A 20,000-nucleotide genomic window follows, 5' to 3' on the forward strand; every position below is an offset into this window, starting at 1 on the left:
AAGTTGATAGTGATAATGTACCTGTACCTGTGTGTGTGTTTTCTCTCTCTTTTCTGCGGCAACCAGGAGTTGCACGCGTACGTGGAGGCGATAATTTCCCGCAACATGATTGGTCGCTGTTCAGCCAGCATTCAGCGCCGTCTCAATTCCATGGAGTTGTTTTTGGCAGGTGAAGTCACACCCCCGATGCTGACTTTTGATGGCGTGATGTGTGGCTTGTCTCTTTTTATTGCACAACTTTTTTCTGGAACTTTTACCTGTCGTATTTTTGTACTGTCACTTTGTATTGCAGTATTGGTGTTGTATTCCCGTCACAGTCTGAGATTGCGCCGAAACATTAACAGTGACCCTTTGCTCTGTGCACACGATGCTTCTTGCAATTGGTTGATGCTAACATTGGGGTTTCAGACCTGCAAGCCCTAACTTCACAGTAATTCACAGCTTATTCAGGCTCGGGTGCGAATGTAGCACACAAAAACAAAGATAACAACAAAAAACAGAAATAAACAAGAGGCGAAGCCTTCAAGGCTCACGTAAGAAATAGACAAACAGTAACACAAACTCAATCACTCCGTCACACTCACACATACACACCCACACACACAGTAAGCTTAGGTGACACTGTGCAAGAAAGAGAGACACTAGATCTAGATCTGTCTGTCTGCATGTAGCCTACTTACAGGGACACGACTGCCAAATAGTCTCGGCCCGCTCAAAATAACAATGACCGAGACCACACACACCACGCGAGAGAGAAAGACTACAGGGAGGCATGCCGTCATGATGCATTAATTGACGTCAAACACTTTTGACCGTGACGTAATCTTATGCGAGCTTTATCCATAGTCTTGGATAACCACTCACACATAGACTCGGAAATGTTAAAGTTTCTACCACAGACATACACACACACACACGCACGCACAAACGCACAGACAGACAAAGTTACGATCGCATAGGCTACACTTCGTGAGCCAAAAACAACAGAAATAATGTGGGAAAGGGGTCCACTCAGTTGACAAAAAGGACTAGACACGTATATATATAAAAACAAGTCGCGTAAGGCGAAATTACTACATTTAGTCAAGCTGTGGAACTCACAGAATGAAAGTGAACGCACTGCATTTTTTCACAATGACCGTAGTCCGCCGCTCGTGCAAAACGCAGTAAAACTGACGAGACTGTTTAGCGCGGTAGTGGTTTCGCTGTGCTGCATAGCACGCTTTTCTGTACCTCTCTTCGTTTTAACTTTCTGAGCGTGTTTTTAATCCAAACATATCATATCTATATGTTTTTGGAATCAGGAACCGACAAGGAATAAGATGAAATTGTTTTTAAATCGATTTTGGAAATTTGATTTTGATCATAATTTTTATATTTTTAATTTTCAGAGCTTGTTTTTAATCCAAATATAACATATTTATATGTTTTTGGAATCAGAAAATGATGAAGAATAAGATAAACGTAAATTTGGATCGTTTTATAAAAAAAAAAATGTAATTACAATTTTCAGATTTTTAATGACCAAAGTCATTAATTAATTTTTAAGCCACCAAGCTGAAATGCAATACCGAAGTCCGGCCTTCGTCGAAGATTGCTTGGCCAAAATTTCAATCAATTTGATTGAAAAATGAGGGTGTGACAGTGCCGCCTCAACTTTTACAAAAAGCCGGATATGAGGTCATCAAAGACATTTATCAAAAAGAAGAAAAAAACATCCGGGGATATCATACCCAGGAACTCTCATGTCAAATTTCATAAAGATCGGTCCAGTAGTTTACTCTGAATTGCTCTACACACACACACACACACACACACACAAACACACATACACCACGACCCTCGTCTCGATTCCCCCCCTCTATGTTAAAACATTTAGTCAAAACTTGACTAAATGTAAAAAGTGTTATGAGTGCAGTCTTACAAATTTGAAGCCATGTGTAGCTGATTCTAAAACCTGCTTACACATTCTTAACGTTTTTCTTTTTCTGCACATTCTCGAAAGCTATCTCAGTCTTAGGCAACAGATTAGAGTTTAGGCTTTAAAAGGTAGATTTTTGTTGTTGTTTTGCGGCAGTCTTAGACTTGGATGCACACAGTGAGTGTCAGTGGTGCAGGCGTTACACGGTGTTGCTGTGTTGTTCCCAGTCTCACAGAATAAAAGGTCACGTGGACCTGGATTGATAATGTATGCAGGTCAAAGTTTCTTGGCTAAACAAAAAAAAGGGTTTTTTTTATTTTTTTTATACATCCTAAACATAGCTGACATATACAACAAGACATTTTTATACATTCTAAACATAGCCGACATATGCAACAAGACATTTTTATACATTCTAAACATAGCCGACATATGCAACAAGACATTTTTATACATTCTAAACATAGCCGACATATGCAACAAGACATTTTTAAGCGAGAGTTATGTGGAACCAATCTCCTGGCACACTGAGAGAATAACACGCATCCAAACAAACACACCGCTTTCATCCTCAAATTGTTCTGTCGGACCTACTCAACTAGATATCACAGACGGTGGACCGGCCAGGGGTCAGAACAATACATTGCGGCCTGAGAACAACGCTGTGTTTTTGTCCCCACTTTTTTGTGCCTCTTTCAATATTGCATGTCCTAGGTTTTCGTAACTCTGGCGTTGTTTTTGTTTCGTTTTTACATTTGTGTGTGCTTGTATTTACTTGAGCTTAAGTTGAGTTGTGCGTGCACTGTGTTTGTTGCCATGGTGATGCTTTCAGGAGTTGCATGCACATGTGGAGCAAGTGCTCGGCCGAAACCTTCAGAGTCGATGTTCTTCAGCCCTTCTTCAGGGAGTGGAGACCACAGAGAAACAGATGACAGGTTGGGTCTGGTTGTCACGCTCGACTTAAAGCTCCGATAATATCAGTAGAGGGTTTAAGCCACTGGTAGTAGACGTTAAGTTAGCTTGAAGCCTCTTGTAGCATTGCACAGTACAAGGACATAGTCGGCAAAGTTAGTAGCGCAAGTGACTTGAGAGGAGTAACGGTAATATGATAAGTGTGCAGACCCGAAACATGTCACGTGTTTGTGAAAAGTACTTGACTGGAAGGTCGACTCCGATACGCTTACTACCTGCAGACTTACGCAACCCTTGACTACCAATACGGCTAGTATCGTCGTCACGGAGTCGGCTTCCATTCTAGTACTTTTCACAATTAGCTGACATGTTTCTCCTCACATTTACCACATCATCGTTACTCTTCTGAAGGTCCCTGCGCAATGCCACATGTAGCTCAAGGCTAAGTTAATGTCTACTACAAGTGGCCAAATTACTTTAATAATAAACGTTCCTATGTAGGGATTACGCTGGGTATTTTTAAAAAACTCGAATGACATACACATGATCTTGGAAAATTATCAGCAAGCTGTCTGAAAGTAGTGTATGCAACATGAACGTCATGCTATTGACTACCGAATACTGTAGCAATCTCGGGGTGCTTGCAAAGGCTGGGAATTAAGGGCTTTGCCAGGGGTAGTAAAACAGTGGAACTTACAAAGGCTGGGAATTAAGGGCTTTGCCAGGGGTAGTAAAACAGTGGAACTTACAAAGGCTGGGAATTAAGGGCTTTGCCAGGGGTAGTAAAACAGTGGAACTTACAAAGGCTGGGAATTAAGGGCTTTGCCAGGGGTAGTAAAACAGTGGAACCCCCCTTTTAACATCTTCAAAAATGTGAGAAAATCGGGTAGTCTTAAAATGGAGGTACATTTTCACAGCTTATAAACAGAAAATCTAAAAAAAGCAGGGTCTTAAATAGGAGGGAGTCTTAAATTGGGGCGGGGGGGGGGGGGGGGGGGGGGGGGGGTCTTTAAAGGGGGGTTCCATTGGTCAATACGTTTTCTGATCGAAACCAGCAATTATAGAGAGTTAAGTGGTGTTATTTTGGAAAGTGTCTCCTGGGGCAAGGTGCACAAAAAAGCGCTCAAGTGGTAGGGAACTAAGTAGTGGGCCTCATTGGTTGAAATTGACATTTGTTTGAGATTTTAACCCATGGGAACCACAGCTTGGGCCCTCTTAGGTACTTTCTCATGCACACCACTCTAATGGTTGCACTTGCAGTCCTAGTAAGTGTTGTGTGGTAAAGCAGTATGATCACATATTTTTTTTTATAGGGTTATAGATATTCACAGCTGTAGTAAACAATGTAGTTCCTCAGCTTAATGAAGAATAGATCTGCGCCTGAATTCAATGTGTTGTTAGATGCAAGGTCTTGAAATGTTACAGATAATTTTTGTCTTTCTTCATATTTCTCCATTTAGTCACCGCTTTTTCCTGTCCTTTAATTGTGTGCATGCTTACTTTGTGTGTTTTGTGGCCTAGCAGTATTTTCCTCTTCTGACAAAGTAATGATTTATCTGATGCACTGGGAGAGTTTGTAGAGTTAATGATTCTCATTCTATCGATACAGTTTCACAATATGTGCTATTATCCCAGCCTAAACTCTCACTTATTGATAGTGCAGTGGTAACAGCAGAATGTTTAAGTGAACTAGATTTTGTGTAGTTGTCCTTGCAAACTTGCTATTTTTGATGTGCAGAAAAAAATGTGTAGGAAATGCTGAATTATTTAATTTCAAACAAAAATGTTTATGTGTGTTATTTGATAATGTGAGTCTGATTCTGTTTGTCTGTCTCTACCTTCGTCTATCTGTCTGTTGGTTTGTCTGTCTGTTGCTCTCTCTCTCTCTCTCTCTCTCTCTCTCTCTCTCTCTCTCTCTCTCTCTCTCTCTTTCTCTCTCTCTCTCTCTCTCTCTCTCTTTCTCTCTCTATCTCTATCTCTCTCTCTCTCTCTCTCTCTCTCTCTCTCTCTCTCTCTCTCTCTCTCTCTCTCTCTCTCTCTCTCTCTCTTTTTCAAAACTTCTTAATTGCAAGTTATATGTAATAGCATCTTGTAAATTGTCAGGGTTTGAAACACTCTGATAGAGATATTTCTGTTGGCTACGTAATATAGAGATGTTGGAAGAGTTTTTTTTTTAAATACCTTAAACCTCCCATGTATACTCTTGTGTTAACCACCACAGGTCTGACCGGGCTTTTACACAGGATAGGAGCTATTCCTTCCACTTGGACATATACCAACACTCATCAGCTTGCAGGGGAGGGAGTAGTTCCGTATAATTACGGAATTCTGTATTGCAAAAATTTCAACAACAACATAAAAGTGAGAAAAAAAACCTGAATCCTAATCGCGTCTATATCGGTTTCCGTGTTTTGGTTCGCGCAATTTCTGATTCATAAAACTGAAGATACTTCCGGAAATAACATGCCGTCTGCCATTTTTGTCTGGAATGAAACCTTGACATCGCGAGCTGGGTTTACTTATTAAGATGGAGCTAATTACCGATGAGTCGAAGACACGAAAGATCGACCAGAGCTTACATGAAAACAAGTGGAGGAACGACTGGATGAACTTGATGTACGATTTAAATCGCCCATTTAGAAAATGGCTTCGCAAAACGTCAGCAGTCAGCCTGGTGTTTAGTTTGCAGAATTTTTTTTTTATCAGTATAGCTCAGATTTTTTGCTCCCAACCCTGAGCTTGCTTCCTATGCACCGTGGGGAGTTTTTTGCAGCAATAATTTTCAGATTGATGTAGGTGTCAATTACAAAATTAATTTAGCAAAAAATTCCCACTGCACAGAAAGCCACCAGCCTGTACATGTTTGGTTTGTGTCCAGGTGGAAGAGTGCTCTCATCTCATGCAACAGTGCTCTCATCTCATGCAACAGTGCTCTCATCTCATGAAACAGTGCTCTCATCTCATGCAACAGTGCTCTTATCTCTTGCAACACTGCTCTCATCTCATGCAACAGTGCTCTCATCTCATGCAACAGAGCTCTAATCTCATGCAACAGAGCTCTCATCTCATGCAACAGAGCTCTCATCTCATACAACAGTGCTCTCATCTCATGCAACAGTGCTCTCATCTCATGCAACAGAGCTCTCATCTCATGCAACAGAGCTCTCATCTCATGCAACAGAGCTCTCATCTCATGCAACAGAGCTCTCATCTCATGCAACAGAGCTCTCATCTCATGCAACAGAGCTCACATCTCATGCAACAGTGCTCTCATCTCATGCAACAGAGCTCTCATCTCATGCAACAGAGCTCTCATCTCATGCAACAGAGCTCTCATCTCATGCAACAGAGCTCTCATCTCATGCAACAGTGCTCTCATCTCATGCAACAGAGCTCTCATCTCGTGCAACAGTGCTCTCATCTCATGCAACAGAGCTCTCATCTCATGCAACAGTGCTCTCATCTCATGCAACAGTGCTCTCATCTCATGCAACAGAGCTCTCATCTCATGCAACAGAGCTCTCATCTCATGCAACAGAGCTCTCATCTCTTGCAACAGAGCTCTCATCTCATGCAACAGTGCTCTCATCTCATGCAACAGTGCTCTCATCTCATGCAACAGTGCTCTCATCATGCAACAGAGCTCTCATCTCATGCAACAGTGCTCTCATCTCATGCAACAGTGCTCTCATCTCATGCAACAGTGCTCTCATCTCTTGCAACAGTGCTCTCATCTCATGCAACAGTGCTCTCATCTCTTGCAACAGTGCTCTCATCTCATGCAACAGTGCTCTCATCTCATGTAACAATGCTCTCATCTCATGCAACAGTGCTCTCATCTCTTGCAACAGTGCTCTCATCTCATGCAACAGAGCTCTCATCTCATGTAACAATGCTCTCATCTCATGCAACAGTGCTCTCATCTCATGCAACAGTGCTCTCATCTCATGCAACAGTGCTCTCATCTCATGCAACAGTGCTCTCATCTCATGCAACAGTGCTCTCATCTCATGCAACAGTGCTCTCATCTCATGCAACAGTGCTCTCATCTCATGCAACAGAGCTCTCATCTCATGCAACAGTGCTCTCATCTCATGCAACAGAGCTCTCATCTCATGCAACAGTGCTCACATCTCATGCAACAGTGCTCTCATCTCATGCAACAGTGCTCTCATCTCATGCAACAGTGCTCTCATCTCATGCAACAGTGCTCTCATCTCATGCAACAGTGCTCTCATCTCATGCAACAGTGCTCTCATCTCATGCAACAGCCTGGGAGGATTTGTCGCGATTCACAAGAAGGCTCACGTTGGCTTTTAAAAACCAGCTACCTTATGGTCGTCTTCACAGGGGGAAAGAAATTTACCAGGCGCAGAAACTTTAGATAATCATGCACAGAATTTAAGCCCCAAGAATGCATAATAGACACATTCTGGAAATACATCTGTCAGGTATTCATGGGTGGAAGAGTTGCATTCCCTTGTTTTTTCTTGCTTTTCCATAGACTGAGACAAGTTACAATTGAATTGTGACATTGTATGCTTGCCCCAGTGTTTCTATGGAAACAAGGGAAAGCAATTCGGCCACAACCCATATAAACTTGACAGTTATTTTGTAACATGGTCCATTATCACAAGTTTCAGTGTTACTGTTGGTACTGACGGTTAATTCTGCTGTGTCTGGTTAATTCTTGTTCCCCAGTAACATCCCGTAAGGGGAGCTCAGGTTTGAACAGGCTGCCACTTACAATAATCAAATAATGGTTTTGGAGTGGTGATTTTTAAGACACTTTCTCTTATTTTCAATCAACACTTTCCGTTTGCAGACCGCTTGTCAGCCATCTTGCCTGAAGACACACGCCAGCAGCTTTTCAACCTTCTACCTAAGCGGGACTTTGAGATTGCCTACCGCCTCGACTGCCGCAACCTGTGTGCCGACTTTCGGGAAGACATTGAGTTTCGCTTCACGTTCGGTCCGACGGCCCTGCTGCAGAAACTGCTGGGGTCAAAGGGCAGTGCTGGCATCTTGATGGGAACCGCTGGCAGTGTGAGTTGCTGTCTTGTACGCTAAAAGCCAGACAAACTGAGGGTTAACCAGACCTGGGAAACAATACAATTCCGCCGTATTTTGTTTGCTTGATTGTCTAAAATAGGATCAGTACAGTTGGTGGTCACTATTATGTTGGTAAAATATTTTGAAAGTGTCAAAGCAATCCACAAAGTCATTGCTATAGTGCAGCGCTTTTGGGCATGATACCCCTAAACATTGACACATAAAGTCTCGTTTTTGACCGCTCTTGCGATCGACACCGGCAGCAGTAGGAATATTATAGCACAAGAAATACGCAAGGTAGCTAAACAAAACAATCTGGTCAGGGTAGATAATTGATTTGCCTTTCTTCTCGTATGTCAAAGTTGCAAAAGGTTTGCCTATTGTGATTTTGTGTGGATTTTTCAGTCGGCCCTTCCGTTTTTGTCCGGTCGATTGTGAGGGTACTCTTATTTGAGCGGCGGTCACGTGATCCATGTAAAGGAAATATTGAATCCAAAAGGTGATTTGCCTAAACTTGCATATAATAATGTCTTAATGAAATGACACGGGAATTACTGCTTTAACCCTTAGGCTGGTTGTCGCGACATATGTCGCGCTACTTTACGTATACTGTCACCTGGTTGTCACGACATATGTCGCGCTACTGGCTCAGTCTGTTTGGTCGGTTCCGATTACCTCCCATGGATGCGAAAACCTATGACCGTTTTTCTTTATTTTTCTCTCTGTTAATTCACCAGTGGCTATGTAGCATGTGTTACAGAATTGCACCAGTGTAAGGGTTAATTTGTTGCAATAATTGTTTGGCCAAGTTTAATTTGTGGGAGATAATGCATAAGTAAAACAGGTGGAGAAGTTTTCTTGTTTGCTCTTACATGGGATAATACCTGCTATTCAGACTTGGTCGTGTGACAGACGTTGTCTTCCACACGAGATTACGTTGATTGTCTAACGAAGCCGTGAGGCTGAGTTAGACATGAGCTAATCGAGTGTGGAAGAAAACTCTGTCACACGACCAAGTCGGAATAGCATTTATGTCTCACGGCTATAACAGAGGAGAAAACAAACACGTTTTGCGTACTCAAGCTTGACAAACCTAAACACAGGAACAGCCATTCTGCAGAGATCTACTTTTTGACGGAAGTGACCGAACAACTATGAACGACGTCTCGGTATATGTGAATGACGTCACAGTCATCGTCACAGTCTATATCTTTTGAAGCATCGCATTCTTCATGACGTCTTTCTGTGTCTGCATCTGCGAAATGTTTGTTCTTTTCGGGGTCTTTGTCATCTATGTTCAGAACTCTGTCCTTCTAGTTTCAGACTAACAGGCCTCCTGAGCGAGCCACTTTCCAAGGGCAGCTAAATTCGCATATGGAAACAGTACTGTAGTCTGGGATGCCATTTTCAGTATTCTCAGCGTTGAGGAATTTGTAAAGAGAAGAAACGATAACAGCAGGAGAAATAAAAGTCGTGTGTGCATTTTGGGGCTTTTGGAGGGACGATTTCGAGTTTGAATCCGTTCTTGCACATGCTCCAAAGCATGTAACATACAATCTTGCACACGTTTGCTTTAGTAGTGGCAAAGAAGGAAAGCGTGTGACATAAGCATCCTTCAACCAAAACACATGACGCAGATCAAGAGCCTGGCTGTTTTTGTACAGAGTGGCAATCATTTTTTTGAATAAATTTAGCAGATTAACATCAAGGTGTCCCTTAGTGACAGATGCTGTTATGTATGAGCAATTTCACATGTCAAAGACGCTGTTATGTATGAACAATTTCACATGTCAAAGACGCTGTTATGTATGAACAATTTCACATGTCAAAGACGCTGTTATGTATGAACAATTTCACATGTCAGGGATCTAATGCTTATCCTTATCTTAACTTGACAATTCATAGTTAAAACAGATACAGCTTAGCAGCGGGATACGGTCAACCAAAAATTGAATGTTGATATTTGTGTGTGTGGCAGATGGGCCAGCCGATGTCTTCCAATGCAGCTCCGGCGGCAGCGACCATGCAGGGTCTCCATGACAACGAGATCCTGACGACCATCCTGACCACCTTCGCCTCCTTCACCTCGCGCACCACGCTCGGCACTGTCGCCATCGCTGGAGTGGTCAGTTCTTTTTGCCGGCTTTTTTCCTGAAAAGTTTCAAAAACGTTCAAATTATTCGGTTTTACACTGACAGGTCAGCAATTCAGAATCACAAGTAGCCAAGCTAAGCAAGAAGACTGTATATGTACATACCTCCAGTATACAAGATTTGTACATGACTATACCTCTTCACTTGGCTAATTTCACTTTATTTTTTTGTATTTTTTTGTATTGGCAGGTACAGTACCTCCAATGTTACGTAATAACAAGCACTGTATTGTAAAAAGAAGATTGGGATGTGAAATGTGTACAGGTGTTAATGGAATGTGTGTTCTGCTGACAGCTGGCGAAGGCTGCGGGATGGCGAGTGATTGCCGTCAGCGGGGCGCTGTATGGGGCGCTGTACCTGTACGAACGCCTGACGTGGTCCACGCGCGCCAAGGAGCGCTGCTTCAAGCGACAGTACGTGGAGTACGCCAGCAGTAAGCTGCGACTCATCGTGGACCTCACCTCGTCCAACTGCAGTCACCAAGTGCAGCAGTGAGTAGGGGTTGGGGTGGGTTGGGTGGTGTTTGTGTGTGTGTTTGTTTGTGTGTGTGTTTGTGTGTATGTGTGTGTGTCTGTGAGTCTGTGTTTGTGTGTAAGTGTTTAGTGAGTTCGTGTTTGTGTGTATGTGCGTGTGTCTGTTTCTGTGTGTGCTTGTTTGTGTCTGTGTGTTTGTGTTTCTGTGTGTGTCTGTGTGTGTGTCTGTGTTTGTGTGTTTGTGTCTGTGTGTGTGTGTGTCTGTGTGTGTGTCTGTGTGTGTGTGTGCGTGTGTGTGTGTGTGTGTCTGTGTGTGTCTGTGTGTGTGCGTGTTTGTGTTTGTGTTTCTGTGTGTGTCTGTGTGTGTGTGTGTGTGTATGTGTGTGTGTGTGTGTGTGTGTGTGTGTCTGTGTGTTTTCACCTGTGCACTGTGGGACATTCCTGCTCAATTGAGTTTGCAGATTGGTATGTATAAGCGTTGGTTACAAGCTAGACTCAGTGCAAAGTGCCCAGCCAGGCAGAAGATATCCGTGCATAAAAGATACTACAGACTGTGGGTGTGTGTGAGGAGGCTGTTATCAGGGGACACATCTGTAGGGCTGCATAGGATCTCTTACGCACCAACATAGACATCTTTCACTTCTGGAGCATTTAAATGTATGTTGTATCATTTGCCAGGAAGCTGTCGTCGACGTTTGCACGCCTGTGTCACCATGCCGGCACCGCCCAGCGACAGCAGTGTAATGTATGTTGAATCTATCCACAGGGAGCTGTCGTCAACGTTTGCACGACTTTGTCACCATGCCGACACCACTAAGCACCAGTTGGAGGAAGACCTAAGACAGCTGGACACGGATCTCCATCGACTGCAGGACGTGGCTTCTGGCGCCAAGACTCTCAAGTACATTGAGAGAAAGAGAGAGAGAGAGAGAGAGAGGGATCTTTAATACATAAGGATCAAGGCAGAGAGAGTGTGTGTGTGTGTGTGCGTGTGTATGTGCGTGCTAGTGTATATGCATGCGTGTATGCATGCGTGCATGTAGATGTGCAAGCGTGCATGGATGTATGTGTGCATGTGATGTGAGTAAAGGGGCTGCCAGACTTGCCTCAAATGTGGATGTTTCTTTTGCAAAACTCTTGCAGTAGAAGAATAAATAACAGCTAAATGGTCTCCCATCTTTTTGTGTTGCCAGGAACAAGGCAGACTTCCTGGACAGTGAGCTGAAGGGTTTCTGTGACACCTACCTGCAGGACTCGTAATCGCCCCCAAGATGGAATAAGGAAGCCTGTGGTCCTGCAGTAACAGCTGCGTATCGCTGACATCAAGTGACGCTGACCACAAAGTCTCGTTGCCATCATCATGACACTTTTCACTGGACAGTTGACCGTGCAACAACGGTGTTACCTATTTGACCATGTTCAATATGTGATGGTCAGAGTGCTACTGCTAACCCAGGTGTCTGTCTGAGCAAAATATGAAATGTATATATTTCGAGTCTTTTTTGAAATTTTCGCAATTTGTTGGTCAGTATGGTACTGCAAAGCAATATGTCTACATGACCACACTATGGAAATGAAATCATAATCAACGCTTCTTTCAAATATTGGCAACTGTTCATCAGTAGTTGTTGTGAATCTGTGGTGTGTAGTCATTTGGGTACGTAACCTGATGTGTATATAAATATGTAGACCTACATAAGTCAGCGTAGCTCTTGATTTTGCACTTGGTGGCACAATCATGTCTACGATGAATGTTGTGTGATTTCTCAGCTGATTGTGTGTAAATATAGCACTCCAAATGTACAAAAGACAAGAACATTGGATACCATAGACTGAGTGATTACGTGAGTGTTTTGCTCATAGATTCAGCAGTGTTCCAAATGACACCAGTGTGTAAGCGATGTTTGTGTCACATTAAACATTTCAAAGAAGTGCAGTGGTACCTCCGGTGACAGGACACCTCCCAGGAAAGGACACCTACAGTCCCTGTGTCTTCACTTTACCAAATGCAGGGGTACATGTGGCTTATGGGCCTGAAGCCCAAATCCTGGCTTTTTGACAGTGTTCTGACGGCAGTGTGTGGGAAGAATTGACAAACAGGTCTGAAGCACCAGTCCATCCTGGCTGGATTTGATATGGTGAGCCCACTGTTTTCATATGAAGGACTCGGCCTTCAACTTATGATGGAGCTAGTGTTGTTTGTTACCAAGCTGTAGTTATCTGTAACAAATCTTCATAAGCAGTGCTGTCCCGTGGATTGGAAAGCTTTCAGTGGTGTTTAGGTTGTTCTGCGCAGTGTGCCTTCTGTGTTGGTGTGTGTGTCATACACATGTGTGTATACATGTTTCAGAGATGTTCTTTGTTCATGGTGTTTGTAGTTTTCCTTGTTTCTTTTCTTTTTCTTTTCTTTTTATTGCAAACATGTTCAGAGATTTCCTTTTTTTGTGGTTAAGTTTCCCCTGTGTTTTTTTGTTCAGACATGTTCAGAAATTTTCTTTGCTCATGGTTTTAGTTTCCTTTTTTTGTGCATACATCAGACCTGTTTACCAGTACGATTTGGGCGAATTTGTACGCCAAATTATTATCGGTACGCGACACACGCACAAAATACGCCTAAGAAAAAGTCTAGAATACGTTTTCCGGTGTTGGTGTGCTGATTACGGAATGGTACAACTGATACCGGTTTCGGTCGAAGGGAGATAACCATGACAGCGAGTCTTCAGCTGTGGAAACCTTGTTCAGTTGTTGGCACGTGTGATCGTCTGGACAATCGTGGCAAAATGAAGCGGAAAAATTTGCCCGTTTCGGATGACTGTACCAAGTCTAAACACCGGAAGCAGCAGATTTTCTTGCAGAAATATAAGAAAGAGCCAGGAATTGTGGAGTCTACTATGGGAAAAAGTCATGCACACTGCAAGTATTGTAAATCAGATTTTTCCGTTGCCCATGCTGGGAAATATGACATCGAGCGACACTGCAGTTCCAAAACTCACCTGGACAAGATTGCTGCAAAGAAATCCGCTGAAAGCTGCCAAGGAATTATGAAGTTCATTCCCGCAAAGCAAATCCTGCCAGAAGAAAAGGCTTTAGTCCGCGCTGAAGCAATGTCAACCGCAGATGTTATTTCACGAACTTCATCTTTTCATTATCAATCTGTTTGGAAGACACTGGTTATAATGCTATAAACTGACAGGTAAATAAAATTGTTTTATCCCTGTTGTATTGGAAGGAGTTAAATTCTGAAGGTGTTCACAAGACATGCTATTCTTACACAAACACGTTGGCACCCACGCGTACATTTTCCCTAGCCCATATGGCTTTGCTTGCAAAGTACACCAACTTTTTGAAAAATACACTCAACTTTTTTAGAAAGTACTCTTGCCTCGGGTTTAGGGTAAACAGCTCTGGTACATGTTCAGACATTTCCTTTGGTCATTGTTTTTGTAGTCCCCCCCCCCCCCCCCCCCCCCTTTTTTTTCCCCCTGGGCTTTTATTGTTTTTGTAAAGGCATAGCACACTGGTGAGAATCGTCTAAGTGGAGCGTGATAAAGCTGTGGCAGTTCTCAGGCTGGCTTGGACAAGTGGTTCTGTCAATCTCTGTGAAGCTTGTGGCGCTTGACAGAACGTTACCTGTTATGTGTGGACTTGTCAGTGTGTGCATGGTTAACAGCCTACAGTGTAGTGCAGAGGCAAGGTTGTGGCGCTTGACAGAACGTTACCTGTTATGTGTGGACTTGTCATTGTGTGCATGGTTAACACTAACAGCCTACAGTGTAGTGCAGAGGCAAGGTTGTGGCGCTTGACAGAACGTTACCTGTTATGTGTGGACTTGTCATTGTGTGCATGGTTAACACTAACAGCCTACAGTGTAGTGCAGAGGCAAGGTTGTGGAATCACTGTCATGACTGTGTACTGCTAGACCAGCGCGTGAGTGTAAGTTGTGATGTCTGTGATCGTCACTTGACACAGTGTGAAATTTATGTTCAACACAGTGAATTGAAACCACTTTCTTTCCTTTTTACAAAGAAGATAAAAGGGAGTGTGCAGGGTTGGGGATTGAAAGGGAAGATAGTTGAGGGTCAAGTTTTTACTTCCACGTGGGTGTTACTCTTCCGGCTTTTGCCGGATTTCCGGTTTTTGAAAAAATCTGAAGCCGGAAATTCCGGTTTTCCGGGTTTAAAAAAAAAAAATTTAAAAAAAAGGTTCGTTTCGCTAAGTTGAAATAACGAGCAGCGGTTCCGATCCGACTTTTGACACCGGTTCGCGTGCTTTCTCGGTTCGCTCCCTTGGATTTGCCGCCATCTTGCTTATTATGATTTGGTTTCGTCGGTGTCCAGAAACTTTCTTTCAAACTTGAGCAGTTGGACCCCTGCCTTTCAGGTTTTTTGATTTTTCCAAGTAACACCCATGAACTTCCACCGAGCCAATTATATTGTTAATAGTATAGATCTATGAGTAAGATAAGTAGATGTGGGAGGAACATTGTTGAAGTTCATGGTTGTAGTTCAGAAGAAGGGAAATAAACCCTTTTCACAGTTACAGAATGGTGTAGAGTTGCCAGTGTTGTGGTAATGCATGCAGGCTTGTTCTACAGGGTGCTAAAGGAATGGGTATAGCGTGTGCCTCAGTATACTTTAGACTGCTTAACATTGTTGAGTCACTTGAGAAAAAGTGACTCTATGTAATCGGCCGGCCGGCCGGCCATCCGGCCGGCCGTCCGTAGACACCACCTTAACGTTGGACTTTTCTCGGAAACTATCAAAGCGATCGGGCTCATATTTTGTTTAGTCGTGACCTCCAATGACCTCTACACTTTAACGATGGTTTCGTTGACCTTTGACCTTTTTCAAGGTCACAGGTCAGCGTCAAAGGAAAAATTAGACATTTTATATCTTTGACAAACTTTTCTCGGAAACTATCAAAGCGATCGGGCTCATATTTTGTTTAGTCGTGACCTCCAATGACCTCTACACTTTAACGATGGTTTCGTTGACCTTTGACCTTTTTCAAGGTCACAGGTCAGCGTCAAAGGAAAAATTAGACATTTTATATCTTTGACAAAGTTCATCGGATGTGATTGAAACTTTGTAGGATTATTCTTTACATCAAAGTATTTACATCTGTAGCCTTTTACGAACGTTATCAGAAAAACAAGGGAGATAACTAGCCTTTTCTGTTCGGCAACACACAACTTAACGTTGGGCTTTTCTCGGAAACTATAAAAGTGACCGGGCTCAAATTTTATGTGAACGTGACTCATTGTGTTGTGAATAGCAATTTCTTCCTGTCCATCTGATGCCTCATATAATATTCAGAACTGCGAAAGTGACTCGATCGAGCGTTTGCTCTTCTTGTTTTTTCTACAAATGGAATTGTTGATCTTGTCTAGGGAGCAATTCACATCATATCAGAAGTCTTTGATAGCTTTCTGTAGTTGCTTGGGGGAGGGGGGGTGTCGTAAAAGAATGGTGATTATTATATATTTCCTTTGAATTTTGGATATATTATACACCTGTGGCAACGGTATCCGTGGAACAAAAATAAGAACGAATGTGCTGAATTGTAAAGCCGACAGGAGTTAATGTACAGGGATAATTTGAAATGAAGCACACAACTATTATAATATTTGAATGAAATATGCCAATCAATTTCTAACCAAGAACACTACATGTACCTTTTTTTTGAAACTCTTTAAAATTGTAAATAATTGTGAAGTACAGTACTCAGAATACTGATGGGTGTGCACATGTCTATGAAGTTTGCTGCCTCCACAGTTATGATTTTGAAGTCTTGATTCATTTACGTGCTATTGTGTGTGTTGTGCGTGTGTACATAAGATATTTGATCAAATGCTGCTTCTAATTATAGCGATGAAATAAATTACGTGTTTCTTTCATTCACGATGACACCTGTGTCTATTCTTGTGTGATACCCCCCGCGGGTTAGGGGGAAGAATTTACCCGATGCTCCCCAGCATGTTGTAAGAGGCGACTAACGGATTCTGTTTCTCCTTTTACCCTTGTTAAGTGTTTCTTGTATAGAATATAGTCAATTTTTGTAAAGATTTTAGTCAAGCAGTATGTAAGAAATGTTAAGTCCTTTGTACTGGAAACTTGCATTCTCCCAGTAAGGTAATATATTGTACTACGTTGCAAGCCCCTGGAGCAAATTTTTGATTAGTGCTTTTGTGAACAAGAAACAATTGACAAGTGGCTCTATCCCATCTCCCCCCTTTCCTCGTCGCGATATAACCTTCGTGGTTGAAAACGACGTTAAATACAAAATAAAGAAAGAAAGATTCTTGTGTGAGGATGTGTTGTAGTCCTGTCATGTTAAATAGATGTTACAGTTTTGATTGGAAAATAGTATACTCTTGTGCTCTTCAAAAAAGTATTGACTGTGTTTTTGTATGAGTGGTGTTTGTTTGATTAAAATGTACTTTGTGAAGCAGAGCTGTTATATTTTCACAAAGTGTGTAAATTCGTGACATTTTCTACTTTTATTTGTGATTTGTAACCAATGAACTCTTGTTACACAAACTCAGACATTTGTTTTGAATGCTTGATTCATTGTGTAAGATCACACACTCTGGAAACCATGAGTGGAATTTATTTTCACAGTGTCACTTCAATATTTTGTTTTGGTATTTTTGTACACAGGTGGGGTGGGGGGGGGGGGGGGTTAGCTCCTTCTTTCTTTGGCTTTCTTCTGTTTGCATGCCCTCCCCCCCCCCCCCCCCCCTCTCTCTCTCTCTCTTTCTCTCCTTTTTATCTCTCTGTGTTTTTATTTGTTGTCAATTCCTTTGATACAGGTTCTATATGAATCTATGAACACATGTGAGAGTGAGGAGCTGTATGTCCCATTGGCCTACAGAACTGTAATTTGTCTTCAGAGTGTTATTGGATTCTCCCTTATTTCTTCGTTTTTATGTTTCCTGTCTTTTGAAGTGACTGTTTTATTCCCTTAAGCAGAATTTATATTTGCAAACATTCACACTGCCATTACACAAGAAAACACCTGTTTGAACCACAGTAGTACAATGTTGGTAGACTCACAGTATAATATTTTCAGAGTAGCATGTTTGATTTATTATTTTGGGGGGTCAATTTCTTGTGGTGAATACAATTTATCTCTGTTCCAGGAATTTCAAGTGCTTTTTGCTTTTTTGAAAATAGGATTCAGTTTTATGGATCACAAAACTTTGACAATGAAGGAAATATTAAATGCATCAGGAACAAACTGATTATTGTGTTTGCTTTGTTCTGTGTTTGTGCTTGAAATCTGTGTGTGTGTGTGTGAGTGTTAGTATGTGTATTTGAGTGTGTGTGTGCAGGGGCGGACCTAGAGGGGGGTTCCTGGGTGCCCGGAACCCCCCCCCCCCCCCCCCCATCCGTTTTTGAGTCACTTGAGAAAAAGTGACTCTATGTAATCGGTCAGTGTTAGTCTGTCCGGCCGGCCGTCCGGCCGGCCGTCCGTAGACACCACCTTAACGTTGGACTTTTCTCGGAAACTATCAAAGCGATCGGGCTCATATTTTGTTTAGTCGTGACCTCCAATGACCTCTACACTTTAACGATGGTTTCGTTGACCTTTGACCTTTTTCAAGGTCACAGGTCAGCGTCAAAGGAAAAATTAGACATTTTATATCTTTGACAAAGTTCATCGGATGTGATTGAAACTTTGTAGGATTATTCTTTACATCAAAGTATTTACATCTGTAGCCTTTTACGAACGTTATCAGAAAAACAAGGGAGATAACTAGCCTTTTCTGTTCGGCAACACACAACTTAACGTTGGGCTTTTCTCGGAAACTATAAAAGTGACCGGGCTCAAATTTTATGTGAACGTGACTCATTGTGTTGTGAATAGCAATTTCTTCCTGTCCATCTGATGCCTCATATAATATTCAGAACTGCGAAAGTGACTCGATCGAGCGTTTGCTCTTCTTGTTTATTTTTATTTTTATTTTTATTTTTTTAGTAAAAAAATAAAGGGCTTGTGCTTTCCTTCCTTCCAAATGCAACATGCTTGAAACTGACGAGAAACTCGAAGGAGAGGCCTCCGATTGACCTAAAAAAATAAAATTCCTTCAGCATCTGGGGGGTTTCGCCCCCCAGACCCCCCACCAGGGCTTTGCCCCTGGACCCCACCGGGGCCTAAGCGGCCCCTGGACCCCTGCTCCAAATTGGAACCCCCCCCCCCCCCTTATCCACAACTAGGTCCGCCCCTGCACACACACACACAGACGCGCGCGCGCGCACACACATACGTACATGCGTTCACATCTCCCTCTCTCAACTTGCTTTTAGTGTAACTGGCTTTGTGATACAACGACTGAACACATATGTAGGCAATTTCGCAATGTAAATGCATCAAATAAGATAATGAGCCAATGCAAGAAAGCCGAGAAGAAAGAAACTAACACAGAACAACAAACCGGACCAGACGGGAATCGAACCCGAGACATTCAAACTCCGAAACCAACACCGTAGCAACTGCGCCAAGGAGAAAACGACACGATTTTTAAGTCGTCTGAAAGCTAACGCGGTCGAGTGCGGAAAACCAGGACACCTTCGCCCCAGCTAGGTATCTGTAACAGTAAAAGATGTCTCACAGGACCCAAACTGCGACCCATAAATATAGGCTAGGACTTTCTGTCCTGGGGAAATTTGTCCGCTAAAAGTCTGGGAAACTGTGTCCGCTAACAGTCTAGGAAAATGTGTCCGGCTGTGGACTATCGTTCCTAGGAACGGGAGCCCTATAACAGGCTCAGCCCTACGGGCTCCCATTCCTGGGAACGAAAGTCCGTGGGACTCTTTTTCACAGCGGACAATTTTTCCTTTTACACTGGGCACGAACATCAGTGTCACAACTTCCGGGTACATCCAGTGCTTTAAACACGTCAACGTTTGCTTCGAAAAAGAGGACGCCCTTGAAACAGCAGGGAGTTTCCTAAAGGTACGTTGAGATTAAGCCAATTAATACCTATGAAAGTCACATTTTTCAATTGCTTCGTGCGTCTTTGTTTCTTGACCAGTACTCTTGATTTTGGTACCGTTGTGTTCCTAAGACTCTGCACTTTCCTTTGACATAAGGCTCACTGTGTATAACTGGATCAAGCACGTGATAACCGCTAATGAATAAAGTAATTAGTTTTTTTCCAATTAAGTTACATATAGCGATTAATTGGAACCTGGCAGTGAGGATAGTATCACCGCAACAGTTGGTCTTCATCCTTATGTACCCGTCTACGTATGTTCGGTTTTGATTATCTGCTAGAGGAAGTAGATATCGACAAAATATTAATTTTGGCGGCCATTTGCATTTAATATTTTTCTAAATATGTGCATTCTCTTGCAAATAATTAAAACCAAACATACGTAGACGAGTTCCTAAGGATGAAGACCAACTGTTGCGGTGATACTATCCTCACTGCCAGGTTCCAATTAGTCGCTGTATGTACCTTAATCGGAAAAAACTAATTACTTT

The 20,000-nt window shown here is 42.5% G+C and overlaps 1 protein-coding gene across 2 annotated transcripts in view; it reads left to right on the top strand.

Moving 5' to 3' along the window:
- LOC138978018 (mitofusin-2-like) overlaps nt 1–17,754 on the top strand; it is a 41,167-nt gene extending 23,413 nt beyond the window's left edge. The window contains exons 14-19 of one of the 2 annotated variants that reach the window (XM_070350635.1): nt 67–169; nt 7,659–7,879; nt 9,864–10,010; nt 10,333–10,529; nt 11,278–11,412; nt 11,705–17,754. In XM_070350635.1, the coding sequence (XP_070206736.1) occupies nt 67–169; nt 7,659–7,879; nt 9,864–10,010; nt 10,333–10,529; nt 11,278–11,412; nt 11,705–11,771 (870 nt within the window). In that variant the 3' untranslated portion in view covers nt 11,772–17,754. Of the gene's footprint in view, nt 1–66; nt 170–2,753; nt 2,857–7,658; nt 7,880–9,863; nt 10,011–10,332; nt 10,530–11,277; nt 11,413–11,704 lie in introns of both variants that reach the window. The other variant, XM_070350634.1, reaches the window with a different exon arrangement.
- The last annotated feature ends 2,246 nt before the right edge of the window (nt 17,755–20,000 follow it).

The sequence above is a fragment of the Littorina saxatilis genome, linkage group LG10 (genome assembly GCF_037325665.1).
Source record: "Littorina saxatilis isolate snail1 linkage group LG10, US_GU_Lsax_2.0, whole genome shotgun sequence".
NCBI classification, from domain to species: Eukaryota; Metazoa; Mollusca; class Gastropoda; order Littorinimorpha; family Littorinidae; genus Littorina; species Littorina saxatilis.